General features: G+C 41.1%; 1 protein-coding gene across 3 annotated transcripts in view; it reads right to left on the bottom strand.

The window, feature by feature from the left end:
* TBC1D4 (TBC1 domain family member 4) overlaps positions 1-16,162 on the bottom strand; it is a 156,269-nt gene that overhangs the window by 24,917 nt on the left and 115,190 nt on the right. For all 3 annotated transcript variants that reach the window (XM_065581108.1, XM_005283186.5, XM_005283184.5), the window contains 2 exons: positions 4,141-4,301; positions 2,993-3,202 (listed from right to left, as the gene is read on the bottom strand). In XM_065581108.1, the coding sequence (XP_065437180.1) occupies positions 2,993-3,202; positions 4,141-4,301 (371 nt within the window). The remainder of the gene's footprint in view (positions 1-2,992; positions 3,203-4,140; positions 4,302-16,162) is intronic.

The raw sequence follows: 16,162 nt of genomic DNA, 5'->3' as shown, positions 1-16,162 counted from the left end.
CTGTACTGCCAAAAAGGCATTCGATTCTGGCACCCTTATTTACGTTGAGTGGTACTCTGCTCCAAAACTAACCCCACTGAAATCAGTGGAACTGCATGTGGAGTAAGGCACTGCTCAGCGAGAATAGGGCAGCAAAATTAGGCTTTTTATAGATTTAGTTGCTTGCTACCATTCTCTTTAAATTTTCCTGTTGTGAAATCACCTAGAAATATTGTGTTTAAAAAAGTAGCCTTTAGCCACTATCAAAATTAAAACAATAGGTATTTGCTTCACAAATCTTACCTTCTGCAGAACAAATAACTATTAGCATTCAAGTCTCCTCGAAGGCACAAAGAACAGTGGGAGAGATTCTGTTAATATTTTAATCAGTACATTTAATACAACACATTAGCAGATAAGAACTGCTGAGAGCTATTTCATAAAGGGGTGGAAATTGCACATCAAAACCAAAGCAATAATAATCAGTGTGATGAATATACAACTAAGAATCAGGCTGCCACTAGAGGTTTCAGCCCGTTCTGGGTTTATGTTTACATTTTCTGAAGTCTGTAATGGACTGTAGTGTTGGGAGACCAACCACCATTTGAATCAAGGTGTAATAATGAAATACCCTGCTCACTTCAAAGTGCGTCAGCTTTCAATAGGTGCTTTCCACACAATACCACACGTGCTTGGACTATAAATATGCCAACCAAACAAATGCAAAATTTATATGGAGACTGGGAAAATTTCCAGAACAACCTATACTTTGTCTCAAGTCATCCTGTCCCCTCTTACACTGGATAACCAGTGCCTAGGTTCCTTAAGCAAAGTCACCTGCATTTACTTGGTGAGATTAAGTCCAATGTATTGGCAGCAATGCATTCTCAGCTGATAAAACTCCACAAGTCAGAGAACCGAGTGGGTTCAAAACTGGAATGCAGTTACTACACTGTTATTTTCTAGTTTTTACCAGAGACCAGACATGCACATTTAGTGTTAATCATTAACTAAGAAAGAGGCATTAGCTTTATGTTCTTTACTCTATAAACCACTTATTTCTTTAGCTGTTTTATCATTTGTTCTTGCAGAGGTCAGATTAGTTTTAAGTGTCTGTGATACCTGCAAGGTTTGAGATTTCAAGATACAAACAGCCCTTGCTGAAGTACAAAGAATCTAAAGGAATAACCAGGGCTTATTCATTGTGGCCTCTTCTCTTCCCAAACACAGACTGGCAGGTTGCTAAAAAAAAAAATAGCCAAGAATAAAGGATTTGGTTGGATTGGCCATTCTTCAATGACTAAATAATCAGTAGATGTTCCCTACAAACTCTATGTCGTTCAAACTGGGAGGGTAACACAATATGTGCTAAAGCAGTGTATTCAAGGGCATGGGTTTGCAGTCACATGGAAAGGCTCCTGCCATTTTTTTTCTTCTTCTCCCCTAGTATCCTTAGCATGGACTGGTGCCTATATGGTGCACTAAAGAAATGGAGAAATGGGAGGTGGGCATGAGACTTTCACAAAATGAGGATGGTAAGGATTTCTATGCTGAAAGAATGAGACTGCAGCATAATGCCAGCCTCTGGAAACTTAAAGACTGCACAGGACAATATATGCAAATTACTATTTGCAGTTTCTTTAGGGCAGGGGTAGGCAACCTATGGCACGCGTGCCAAAGGCGGCACGCGAGCCAATTTTTCAGTGGTACTCACACTGCCCGGGTCCTGGCCACTGGTCCGGGGGGCTCTGCATTTTAATTTAATTTTAAATTAAACTTCCTAAACATTTTAAAAACCTTATTTACTTTACATACAACAATAGTTTAGTTATATATTATAGACTTATGAAAAGAGATCTTCTAAATATTTTAAAATGTCTGACTGGCACGCAAAACCTGAAATCGGAGTGAATAAATGAAGACTTGGCACACCACTTCTGAAAGGTTGCCGACCCCTGCTTTAGGGTAAAGGCACTAAGTGTAAATTAAATCTTTTTTGATTTCTACAAGTTTTACATTTAGACCAGGATGTTGACTACTACCTTTTGTAGAAGGAATCCTGAATAACAGTAGTAAGAATCTTGGCCAAAATGTTGATAAATGAATAGAGTGTGTGTCCAACTTCAGACCCTTATCAGGACCTGATTTTCATAAAGTGCTGAGCACTCGTCTTCTGAAAAATGAAGCACCTTTAGGGTATCTCAAGTTGAGCACTCAAAAAATTGAAGCACCAAAATACTAATTGCTCATGAAAAATTTAGGACCTTAATTACTTGTCTGGTAGAGTAGGAAAGACTGGAAAATATACAAGAAACATTTGTTGGAACATCATATGTTTTTATGATGTATAACACCTATCGGGACAGTGCAATATAAAATCATTCGCTACCCTGTTGAAATGAGGCATGAAGAGAGCAGTTCACTGATGATTTAAGTATTCATGCCAGTTTGCTATAAGATGAAAGAGGAATAAATCCTGTATGGTGGTATTCCAGAATCTGGTTGCCTAGGATATGTATAGCAATGGTTTATACTAAATATATACACACACAAGTATGCAGAATCTTACTCTGACAGAAAGCATGTTTTTAAATTGCAAAACTGACATATAAGCGTGTACTTTTATAAAGAAGGGGAACTTGATGGAGAATGTACTGCAGTATGCTATATCTTTGCTCCACCTCATGAAAAGAGTGTTTAAATCATGGAAGATTTTGCATCTATGCCTTTTTTGAAACAACCAGAACAATAAGTCATATGCCAGCTGTGTCATCCTTTAATATGCCCAGTCTTTTCAGGTATTTTAATCACTAAATCAAGGAAAAACTGCAAGTTTTGCATGGAACAGCAGCGCTTCTAAGATTGTAAACCTCAGTCTTGCACCAATTCTATTTCTGAAACTACTGCATAACTTATAATAGCACTGGCCCTGATTTTCAGTTGAAGTCAATGGGAGCTGCTTGTGGTCTGGGCCTCTGAAAACCAGGCCCAGTTGTTTCTCTGAGTGGCTAACCTTCCAGCTTCTGGTTTTCTTTTTCCATTCGAAGCAGTAGGATTTGTTGATGGATAGCTTTTCTCCACAGACTCTGCAACTCTTCCGATTTTTTTCTCCCACCAGCCTTATCTGGGGCATCCTCATTTTGCAATATCAAAGAAAGAGGGTCCTCCTCCAAGGCTGGAGCAAGAGGGGACAGTGGCAACAATTCATTCCCCTCAAGCCCATCTGCAAAGAATCACATAACTATCACTGGAAATCCAGATTACATTGGCTATACATGCCAGCAATGAAGACAGCAATTTCTACTATCATATTCAGCAACAATACACTGATTATAAGCTAAAAACCACACTTTTCTAACAGTGGAGGCAACATTTTAAATGAAGCTTTAAGGTCAATGGCTATATTGAGCACCCTTCCACAAACTTCCCTCCAAGTTACAAAGGGCATCTTAATAGCTGACCACTCCCACTGCATCCTTATTACCTCTTTCTACAGTTAAGCTTGTTAACTGCCATAGTTTGCTATACGTTCCACCTAGCAGAGATGCCATGTTTTTCTCTCTGCTATCACAGTACTTGTGCAATAAATCAGTTCATCTACAATCGCTGAATCTAGAGAACTTCTGTAGTGGCTCCACAGCTGTGAAGAGTGATATAGGAGCCATATTTACTAGTCAGAACTTTGAATTTTTAGAAGCAATTTCATGCATTAGTGCATTTAGGAGACCAGTAGATTAACATCTAGAACTAAAAAAGAAAGAAAATAGGGAAGGGTGCTTAACATCCAGATTGTGTTCTATTTGGGACAGAACACTGGCAAAATGCTCTCTTTTTAAAAAATAAATATTCTTGTCTCTTATATAAGCAGGGTGTGGCAATATTTGCTGACAGAGATATTTTGATCACCTAAAGGCAGTTCTTGCAGTTTCTTTGCCCTTGCCGGCAACTATAGCAAAATGCAATTAGTTTGCGTCTACTGCTAGAAACACCAGTTCAAAACAAAGACTCAAAGCCACCCCAATGAGACATTTCCCAAATCTGGTTCAGCAAGTACATTACAAATGTTGCATTAAGTTGCTTTTTGTTAAACATCTACTTTTCTTTCCAGGAGTAATAAGCAATAGTATGTGCACAGTTTGCCCTCTTTGAAGCCCCACGGACCTTTATGCTGCATTGTTGAGGGAGATTTGTTCATGGGTGAAGCAACCCGCAGGAAGATTCGCTGCCGCCAGGAGATGCGGCGGGGGGTAAGAGTGACCCCACTGGCATTTAGAGACTCATTGCTGCAGACAGATGAGGTCCTTTTCCTTCCCTCCCCATCACTGGAGGAAAACAAGCAGAGAGTGCAACCAAAAAATCAGCTTGAAAACAAAGTTGATAAAGGTACACCACAAAAAAGACACATGCATATGCTGAGTCAGTGTTAGGCAGATCATGATCACAGACCACAACCTGAACACAATTGCCAAATGATGCTGCAAAATTCACTCCAGACAGCAGGTAGAGGGAGCATTAGTACAGAGACACAGTGCTTAGTCTAATGTTCAGAATTCAAGCTTATCTTTTTTCAAAATTCCATTTGAAAAACTAAGAAACATTCAAGTGCAGGAAAATAAACTAATATTCAGGCTTCAAATGGCTGCAATTTGTTTTCCTTTCAGCCTAAAGAGGATCTGATGCAACACATCAAAGTGAGGACATCGCTTGAGCACAAAACCCAACAACTCATTTAATTGGCAGGACAGACTAAAAGTAAGCAGGCTCATGAGCCCAAAGGTGGAAGTGCTTATAGCTTCAGGCAACCCCCCTCATGCATCATCCCTCTTCCCACTCTTCAGGGAGACGGCTGACAGTGACAGGGAACAAGGGGATGACTAGAGAGTGTTCCCCCTCCGCTGCCTCACACTAAAGGGGAGTCTGCATTCTCTACCAGCATTCCCAGCAGAAGGAGCAGAGGCCAGGAAAGCAGGGGAGAGAGAGATCCTGTCGCAGTGCTCCAAAGGAGACTGATCTCACCCCCAACCAGCACGTAGAAATGGGCCACAGGAAGCTAGTTGAGCAGATAATACTGATGGAGGAAGAGGCAGCAGAGAGCAAGGAGGAGCAGGAGATTAGAAGGAAACTTTCCCCTGTGAGGTACAGTGTTCCCTCTAATTTTTCCCACCCATGTGCAGAATGAATTTTGTTATGTGAACCAATATGGAGGTGATGTGTGACATCACCTCCATATTGGTTCACATAATAAAATTCATGTGGCAGGGTCGGGCTGAGGGAGTCGGAGTGTGGGAGGGATCTCAGGGCTAGGGCAGAGGGCTGGGGTGCAGGGGGGTGAGGACTCTGGCTAGGGCTGCGGGCTCTGGGCTGGGGTGGGGCCGGGATGAGGGGCTTGGAGTGCAATGCGGCTCCCTGGGACTACAGTGGAGGGGGGAGAAGTGCTTGTCTCCTGGCTGCAGCAGGTCTGGACCGGGCTGGGTCAGGGTGCCTGTCCCCCGGCCGTGGTAGGTCCAGGGCTGAGCTAGGTCGGGACTGGGGGAGGGGCAGGTCCAGGTCCTGGGCAGAGGCATCTCTCCCTGCCGCAGCCCTGAGCGCCTGCGTGGCACTTAATAGGCAGTTGCGCAGCTGCACAGCTTAGAGGGAGCTTAGGTGAGGTAGTTATATTATAATTGTCCACTATGGTGCTTAAATGCCTCTCTCTAAAGCATCTGGCACTAGCCATTGCTGGAGAAAAGTGGTAAAATTTTCAAAAGCACTTAAGTCAGGTAGGAACCCAAGTCCTGTTGAGTTTCATTATGTGAAAATCTCATTATTTCAGGACACTGAACCAAACAAATCACTGGTTGAATCCACGAGGGCATCGAATATATCCAGAGTTCCTATGTTACTAAAAAAATCTTGGCTGACTCTGTTGCAACTGATCCTTCCCTGCACTCCTTCCATGGCTCAGCGCATGGCAGTTACACTGGCCTGCAGACACCTACTGCTTTATTTGCCGAAGGCAGATGTACAAGTCAAACGAATCTTTACCAATCCTAAATATTTAGGCAGAACACTGCTTGGACAAAGCACTTGCAGAAGCAGCTGATAAGGACAAATAGCACCAGCCATCCTCAAATGGACTAGAGACAACCCTTGATCACAGAGATGTGACTGCACTCCTGGAATAGTCTGCTGGAACACATTCAGCAGAGGAAGAAGGGGTAGAATGGACCATTCATCTCAAAAAAGTGATGGGGTTTCTGTACAATATGGAAGTCCTCTAAAAGGGGGATGCCAGAGATTTGCCTGTGCTTGTCACAGGATTACCGTGTACTCCATTAGGGTTCTGTTGCAGCACCTCAGAGTAATCTGAGCTATTCTTCCCTAAAGAAGGTGGGTGGCACTCAGTGGAGTTTCTCAAAGAACACCTGCATTGGACTCTGGGTTACAGAAAGTCTGCAGTCCTTTTACAGTGCTTTACCCCACACTGCCATCTGGGGAAAGAAGACGACTACCAAAGCCTCAATACTAAGATAAAATTAAAAGAGTGTATTTTAGAGGTTTACAAAGTTAGCAGGGCAATATCACAGGTAACTACCATTGCGCACTCAACCAGTGGGATGGCAATGCATCAGGAAGACAGGTTGAAAGTGTCAAATGAGGAATACTGCAAGGCTGCAACTTTATCATGATGGGTTGTCAGGACACTACAGAACATTGCATCTACAGATGCAGCCTTTGGCAGGAAAGTTCTAAAAGAACCAGAACTTTTCATGCCCCCAGGACTTATAGTACTTATATAATTTTGTTAATCCTCCATGGATACTGCTGCTACAGACTCTTGGATCTATAGAAAAGGGAGGGCTGACAGGTCAACAAGTGCTCACTATAATATTTAGGAAGTAAGTCTGAAATGGAATGTTACAACAATTTGCCAATTGTAAACAGCATCTCTGACCTCTCAACTGGTAAAAAAAGAGAAAGCATGCAAGTGAGCTAGACCATGTCATATTAAAAGCTACAGTTATGTTCGCTATGTTGCCCTAAGCAACATGCTGAACCAAGGTCACAAATATGTACCTTCATCAGAGCCAGTTCTGGTCTTTGGAAAACTTCAGTTTACTGAACTTTAAAACAGAACGATTATGCGGTTTATCATCTGAACAAAAGGACCACATTAAGTCTGTATGTACCCAATCTATCCTGTTTTTTTGTTTTATCTGCCCATTCAAGGACTGCAGGTTCAGCAGAGGTTTGGGCAACTCTTGTATCGAATACTGTAAACTGAACAATGATCCATTGTAAAAGCTAGGATTGGTTTTTGGATTAGCTAGTGTCACATCCTACCAAAACACTGAAAAAAATCCCAGTTTTTAATCTTTCTATGGTCCAATAGTTGCCTTACACATTTTCTGTGGATAATAAAAGAAGGAATACTATTTCTATTATATACACAACTACAGAGAATGGTATGTGAATACTAATCTAAATGAGGTGATGAAAAGAGTAGTCTGAAAATCATGACATGTAACTGCAGAAGATACAATTCATTTTGGGCCAAAATCTGCTCACTTCATGAGAGCGTCAAAGAGACAAGTCATGGAGGTAAAGCAATAGGATTTGGGTCTATTTATTAATTTGTTACAGAGGTATTACTAAGGATGCAAACTACCACCACTATTTACATTTATTCAAATGTTTGCATCATGCATTAGAACATAAAGCTAAATCATTACAAATCTTACAAAAATGTAACCCTTGAGAACAAGAAAAGAGAAGCATAACCCCTTCTTTTTATCATTCTTTATACAAATAATAAAAACAAAGCCATTATTCTAGCGCAAGCACTCAAAAGGGGGATGCAGTTTGGGGACATGCAATTCTGGGGCAAGTGACTGCAAAGAAAGGTGAAACATCACCAGTGTATTTAACATGCATAGAAAAATTAGAGGTGGAGAGGTAGCTACTGCACATTTTAGTCTATGGTTTAATATTGCACCTTTCTGACCTTCAGTATGTACAATGTGATGAGTTACTTGTGCTTCACTGGTTGTTTCTCTGTAGACAAACATGGCTACCATTATGCACTTCACACAATAAGTCTCACATCCTTGGGCACGTAAGATAATGCTGGTAATTATGCATTATCTTCCAAAATTCCCCTGTAATTCTGAATGACTATCTTAGTTCCTCATTTCTTTTTCCAAAAACAATTGACTATTGTAGAGGTAATTGGTGTCAGACTTATGCACACAGCTTGAAGCATACAATGGGATACAAGTGGTTATTTAAAAAAGTGTAGAGTATTTTTTCTGAGAATACCTCAAATAAAATTTAAAAAAAAAACCCACAAAACATAAAATAGAGTGCCTTGGAATTTCTTAAATTCTACTTTGATAATTTGCCTCTGAGCTAAGAGGACCTAAAATTTAAAATCTGATCTGAAAGGCATGTAAGGATGTATTATAGGGTAACAGGAAAAGTAAGTAACCCACACCTCAAATAAATATTCAAGTTATTTATAAGCTCCACCACTAAAATGAGCAGATGGAACCAGAAGCTGGCCAAGCTGGGTGCAGAAGTGGTCATATCAGCTCTACTATATTTTCCCAAACTTTCAAGTATGTGGTGATAGATTTCTATACAACTATCTTAAGGTATTGCTCATAATGTTCAACTCAGTATCGAGGCCTAGTGGGCTGGAATCTGCTCTCAGTTACACTAATGAAAATCCAGATTAGCTAACTTCAGAGGAGTTACTTCAGATGTGTACTAGTCCAGCATTTTAGTACCTAGGTTAGGCAGGTGCATGCTGGAGGTCAGAAGGATCAACACCACTATAGTCACCCCACTCTGAACTCAGTGGGCAACCAGACATTAACTCCCAGCTCCCCTCAGAGGGAGAAGTTGTCCAGGCATGGACATAGATGCTAATGGGAAGGGCCCTACCAAATTCATATCCGTGAAACATGCGTCGCAGACCGTGAAATCTGGTCTTCCCCGTGAAATGTGTCTTTTGTGTACTTTTACCCTATACTATACAGATTTCACAGGGGAGACCAGCGTTTCTCAGACTGGGGGTCCTGCCCAAAAGGGAGTCATGGGGGGGGGTCGCAAAGTTATTGTAGGGGGGTCATGGTATGGCCACTCTTACTTCTGTGTTGTTCCCTGGTTGCTGGAGAGCAGCAGCTGTTGGCCGGGTGCCCAGCTCTGAAGGCAGTAGCGCAGAAGTAAGAGTGGCAATACCATACCATGCCATCCTTACTTATGAACTGCTGCTGGCAGTGGCGCTGCCCTCACAGCTGGACTTCCAACCAGCAGCCGCCGCTCTCCAGCCGCCCAGCTCTGAAGGCAGCACCGCTACCAGCAGCGGTGCAGAAGTAAGGGTGGCAATACTACGACCCCCCTACAATAACCTTGTAACCTCCCCCAAAAAAACCTCTTGTGTCAGGACCCCCCACAGTTACAACATCCTAAAATTTCAGATTTAAACATCTGAAATCATGAAATTTACGCTTGTTAAAATCCTATGACCATGAAATTGACCAAAACGGACCATGAATTTGGTAGGGCCCTACTGATGGCAGTATGGCTCCAGAGGCTGCTGCCATGGGGGTAATAACAGACCAGCCACCAGCACGGAGAACTGAAGCACCAGGTTTTTGCAGCTACCAGGGTTGGGAAGCATTATCCTTATCTCTGTGATCCATCAAACTGCATGTCAACCTGAGGGGAACATTCAAAGGAGTCTTCCAAGGCTTTATCACAGGAGGGTACCATTGGGCCTTACAGGGCAAACATTTCTACAGGCTGGAAAGCTTATTCAGGTTCTACTAATATCCCTCCTGGTAAAAACACTAAGGGTGATCACTGTAGTTCTAATTTCAGATTTTGCTTAGTCAATAAGCATGTGTTAGGAAGAAACTTTTCATAGGACACAGGGAGAGAAAAAAAAAAAGATTTGTTGCATTTTTCAACGTGAATTGAAAACAAGTTGCTTCGAGAAGGGGTATTTTTTAATTGCTTCAAAAGCGATGAATTCCTTCCCTACCCTCCCTTCCTTCCCTACCCTCCCTCTACCCCCAGTTCTTTTCGTTGTCTCATAACATGTGAACTAGTAAAACTAAAACTACAACTGCATGCTATGTAATATTAATAGCCTACCCACACTTAGGCACGCAGGGATTTATACAAGCAATTAAAATACACTGCATTTTCAAACATAAGTAGGTAATATCTGACGGTATAAAATGTTAAACAGCCAAAAAGTAGAATTGCTAGAAAGGAAAGGATTGAAGAATAGTGCAAACAGCTGAACTAAAAACATGGATGTTGCTGTAGCACCTGAACAGTTTTCTCATTAAAAATGTTGAGCATGCATTCTCATAGTAAAGGTTCCATACATAAAGATCTCAGTTTGGAAGTCATGCAAATACAACGAGATCCCTAAAAATTTAACTGAACTAAAGTAAAATAAAAAAATTTAAAAATTCTGATATATTGACTCTTTCTGCCCCCGGAAAAACAGCTTTGGATTTTGTTTATAATGGTCCTTTCTGTGTCTAGCAAGCACAAACAAGGCTTCTGGCAAGGTGAAGCATGTTTGTATGTGTTTGGTCATTGCCTGTTAAAACATTTTCCCTAAAGCATGACTTAAAGCTCTGGTTAATATACAGTACAGTATTCTACATTCTGTTTCTACCAGGCACTCTCTTCACAGCTCAGTTCTAAATAAAAATGATTATTCTCAGTAAAGCTGCTGAACAAATATACTCTTTGATCCTTAATACTGAAATCCTTTGCATATATATAACCCAAAAACCGAAATTAGAAATACAATGAAATGCCTCAGACATTTATCAGTTTGTACTTTAACTCTTCGACAGCCAGAACGTAATGTGAAGATAGGTGCCTTGTAGAAACAGAATGTAGAATACTGTATATTAACCAGAGCTTTAAGACATGCTTTATGGGAAATTTTTCAAGTGTCTGTCTGAAGGAACAATAACCCATTTTCTCATTTTGGCAAACTCTAACTATATTATATTAAAGCACACCAGTATATCTGCTACCTCTTTTTGTGAGGTACTACATGCTAGACAGTACATGCTATGTTGAAAACTAGACAGCTTCTTGAGGCAGTTATTATGTATGACACACTTTGTAACTTACTGCTTATTTTCATTTAACTGCAAATACAAACTGTTCTTCACTTATCTAAAGCTTACTTTCAAAATAAATCTGTAAAGTATCCTCCCAAGATTGCTCTTCCAAGAAATAAGATCACGTTGAATTACAATACTTATCTGAAATTTTTTGTACTTAAATCCCTTCATTACGACTGACCCAGGAGTAACTCTTTACTCTTGCTGTTCATGTCAAGATTTGCATTTTCTTCAATTTGCTTTCACTTCACTACAACTTCTGCTTTTCTTTGATGCAACTAACTAAATAGCAGTTGGGCAAATAGAGCACCTGCTTTGCCGTTTGAAAACTAGATGGACAAACAATCCCAAATCCAGTACAAATGATCACATGGAATTTAAATTCTTCTGACTTGGACTGGCATAAGGTTAAGAAATAAAGTATTCCTCCCTCAGGGGACAAAAAAGAGTTGGTTCCCACCAGTTTCTCTCTCTTTTGGTTATATTTCCTGTCAGTTATCTTTATTCTGAAAAAGATTATTTTTCTGCTGCTATTTTGTTCAGAGATTGCTCCTAAATCCTTTGCTTTTCTTAGTTCCTACAGCACTAATAATTTATTGTTAGCAATTAAATATTTCAAAGATTTGGAAAGCATACTAACTAGAATTTAAACACTGGTAACTCACTGGTAGCCAGTCAAAACACACAACAGGTAAAACAGCATGCTGCAACTGGGACACAATTTAAACTGGTGAGCTCTAAACTGGAACTAGCTTCTTTCCTTGTTGCAAAGTCCCTGTAATTATTCATGTCTGATAAGAAAAAATAAGAATCCACGGCAATAGTCTAGCCATCAGGAGCAACACTACAACAACAAACCAAAGATTCCTGAGATGAAGGAAAGAAGATTTAAACAAAAAAACAGATTTTGCTTTCAAGCGTCAAAGGGGTTATTTTAAACAGTCAGTTAAAACACCCCCACACTGTTAACACCTAAAAATGGTCTTAAATAAAAAGAGCTCTGAGTACAAATTCCACCCTAAACTTGCACTTGGGCAGAAAGCAGTTTACCACTGCAAGCAAAATCTTTCCAGATTGAATTCTGAGAGGTTCCAAGCACTAGCAACTTCCATTGACTAAGGCAGAGTTGTGGGTGTTCATTATCACTCAGGAATTGTCTCTACAAAGCTAAGACAACTGTTAATGGACAAACCCTGTTAATAATGGGGAAAGTCTGAAGAGTCTTACTCAGTCTTCTAATGAAACTAGGGTTACCATATCTCGTAAATAAAAAAAGAGGACCCTCCACGGGCCCTGGCCCCGCCCATTTCCCCACCCCTAGTCCCGCCCCAACTCTGCCCCTTCCCCACCCTAACTCCGCACCCTCCTCCCTCCCACTCCCAGCCAGGGGGAAAGGGCTGCCCCAGTGCTACCGGCTTCAGGGTTTGCCGGGCAGCCCCCAGACCCTGCGCCCCCAGCCGGCGCTTCCCCAGCGCAGCTGGAGCCCGGGAGGGGAAGCGCCCAGCCAGGGGCGCAGGGTCTGGAGGCTGCCCGGCAAACCATGAAGCCGGTAGCGCTCGGGCTTTGGGCAGCCCCTATGCCTCCGGACCCTGCGCCCCCAGCCGGGCACTTCCCCTCCCGGGCTCCGGCGGCGCAGGGTCTGGAGGCACGGGGGCTGCCCGAAGCCGGTAGCGCTCGGGCAGCCCGGCTCTTAAACAGAGCCGAAGAGCCGGGGAGGAGCAGAGCCGCCATTTTCCCGGACATGTTTGGCTTTTTGGCAATTCCCCCCGGACAGGGGTTTGACTGCTGAAAAGCCGGACATGTCCGGGAAAAAGACGACGTATGGTAACCCTAAATGAAACCAAGTTTGACGTATGCTGGAATAAGACGTGGCTAAGAACCAATGGATTTGTTCTAATGATGGCATTTTAATACAGTACTTCCGATAACACAGCACATTTTATTCTAAAAGGGCCAGATTTTTAAAGGTATTCAAGTGCCTACTGAAATTTTCAAAAAAGTGTTAGGGCAGTGTTAGACACCAAGATGCTTTTGCAAATCTCATAAGGTGCCTAAATACCTTTTAAAACCTGGCCCAAAGTGCTTAACACACACTAATGTTTTTGGTAAAAGCCAATAATTATCACCGAGATACTTTCACAAAGAACACACATTGTCCAGCTAAAAGGAGATATGTTTGTTGTGGGAAACAGACATTGGGTCTCTAATACCGTGGTACATTTTTTTTTTTAAATTGACCACTGGTATAGCAATGAAGATGTGAAAAACGAAATACTCAGAGGATCACATTTGTGTACCACCTAAAATAGCTGCACACTTTAAGCAGGGCTGCTTTTTATTCAACAGCTGTACAGTTTAACTGGAATTCATTGTATTTGAATAAACCCATCCAACTACTATAAATCAAACATAGCTGTTAAATTAGCTCTGTGAAAAGTAAGCTGACACACACTCCTGCTGCCCATTAAGATTTGCAGTAGAACTGCCAGTAGCACAAAAACATAAAAAAAAAAAAAAAAAATCAAGCTACATATAATTTACATGTAACCTCACATTGCAGAAGGGGAAGACTAACAAGAATTTCCCCAGTACCATCTACATTAATCATGCCTTCAAAAGGTTCCAAAAACTGTGGCAGAGGATACTGCATTTTCTCAATATGGAAAATGGTGTCGTGGGCTAAGATATACATGAAAAACTCCTATTGATCTTTGCAAGGATCTCTTACTAAAACAGCCAGGTTTGTGAAAAGATACAAGTGCTTTGAAGTTATAATTAAGGCCTTAGAAGTTCAAACAACAATCTACAGCTTTTTGCCTTTCGAAGAACTCTTGTATTACACTACCTGTTTTATTTTAATATGAAATATTAAACAGCCATCCCAATTTAAAAAAAAAAATTAGCAGACATTTGCTATGTGAATCTATCAAGACAGAAAGTTGTCAGCAAAAAATATATGTATCAAACCACAAGAAAGATGTGAACTTCCTCTTTCATGCCTCAACCTGATGGCATATTATGGTGGTTTCAGTAACACATTTGCAATGTGAATCAGAAAATCTAATCTAGGAAGAGAACGCCATTTGGATGATACACTTAATTCTCTTTAAACCAAGCCAAATTATATGGATTTGAATGTTTGGGTGACTGCTGATTATTACATAGCTACTTTATCATCACTCAGTTTTAACTGCATAAACACTGTAATATCTCATTTTCACAAACACACTCCAGATCAAAAAAGGAGGATTAGAAAGAACAGGATGTGAAATGTTTTGCAAAGCTCAAAGTAATGCAGATGAAACACCATCAGTACAGAATTTTCTAATAAAACCTCTGCATTTTTCCCCACTGTCTATTTATATTAGATAGATCGATAGATCCCAGTGCTAGGATTAACCATTATTTTCATTTAAAAACTCCACACTACAGAGAACAATATCCTTAGCTAATATATTCTTCAAAGTGGTGTTTTACAAAAACAGACTTTGAGACGGGGGCCACATTCTGATCTATTACATTAGTGTAAATCTGAAACAACTTCATTGACTTCAATGGAGATTTTTACACTAGTATTATTGAGATTAGACTCTGGCCCACAACATAACAGAAGAATAAAAACTGACTTCTGGCAGTGAGCGTATCACACTCTGTGTAGAATTAGTATTCACCTTCTCCAACCTCCAGAAACACAGATGCTTATCCTTAGTAAGCCTAGGGCAGGCCTGCATTGTTGTTTACATTTAAATGGCCCTGCCTTTCTGTCTATGAAGTGATAAACAAATACGTCCAGTTTGTGGGAGAATTGTGGGATTTATGGAGACTCCTCAGCATTAACCAAAAGTAGATGGAGAATAAAAGACTGTTGACACCTACTAACAAAGTTATAAGTCCCAAATCAAGCTACCTCAGTGAACTAGAAGTAGGATTCTGAGTCCTAGGAGAAGAGGCCACTTCCTTCATTTTTAATTAACCTAATCAATATATTATTGGAAAACTCTATGCTAGAGTAAACGAAGGTAAAATAATGGTATTGTAGTCAGTATTGTGAAACTCCGATCAGGATCAGGGCCTCTCTATGCAGGAACTGAATATGCAACTAGATAGCGTCCCTGCCCCCCAGAGTTTATAACCTAATATAAATGAGTGATTGCAAGTTCATTAGAAAGCAAGTGGGAGGATTATTTCCTTTAGCCACCCCAAAAACTTTAAAAACAACTTCCCCTTACACATCACATGACTGGACATTTATGCATAAACATTCTGTCTGCAGACTGAAATTTCAAATTGGGATTTGACAATAAACCATCTAAGACAACAACTGACAGACATTGGTGCCTGTGCAGCAGAGGAAGGTGGGGGATGGACAGTCAAGATAGCCCCTGTCTTGGCCCCAACAGGAGAATAGTTTCTTCCCCACATCAAGGGGAATCAGCAGTTGTTGCAACAGTCTGCAGGGCAACAGAAGAAAAGCCAGTAAGTAATGGAGTGCACAAAAGGCCGATTGGAAGTAGGGTGACCAGACAGCAAGTGTGAAAAATCGGGACAGGAGGTCGGGGGGTAATAGGATCCTATATAAGAAAAAGACCCAAAAATCAGGGCTGTCCCTATAAAATCAGGACCTCTGGTCACCCTAATTGGAAGAGAGAGGACTGGGAGAAGAAAAGGAGCCAGTTTAAAAAAGCAGCTGCAAAAATCATGGAATCAGAGTGCGCGACCAACATCTCAATCACTACAGCTCTGATTCAGGAGAACACTTAAGAATTTGCTCTCCTGAATCAGGGCCTATGCTTGCAAGCTTAAGGTTTTGTTTGGCCTATCTAGGCACTTATGTGGCCTTTTTCACCGCTGCATCAAAAAGCCCTTCCCACAGCATTCTCTTTTTCCCTTTTTTAGACAGTATACCCTTCAGAGCCATGATAAGTTTGTGAAGCATCTAGTAGTGAGTGATTTGATTAATTACTAATGAAACATTGTTAACAACAAGGTACCCCCTTTCCTACCACACATATCAAGGCTGCGTGTTAGCAAGGGACTAGCAT

This window comes from Chrysemys picta, chromosome 1 (assembly GCF_011386835.1).
Source record: "Chrysemys picta bellii isolate R12L10 chromosome 1, ASM1138683v2, whole genome shotgun sequence".
Lineage (NCBI taxonomy): Eukaryota > Metazoa > Chordata > Testudines > Emydidae > Chrysemys > Chrysemys picta.
This window is presented reverse-complemented; position numbering and strand designations above follow the sequence as displayed.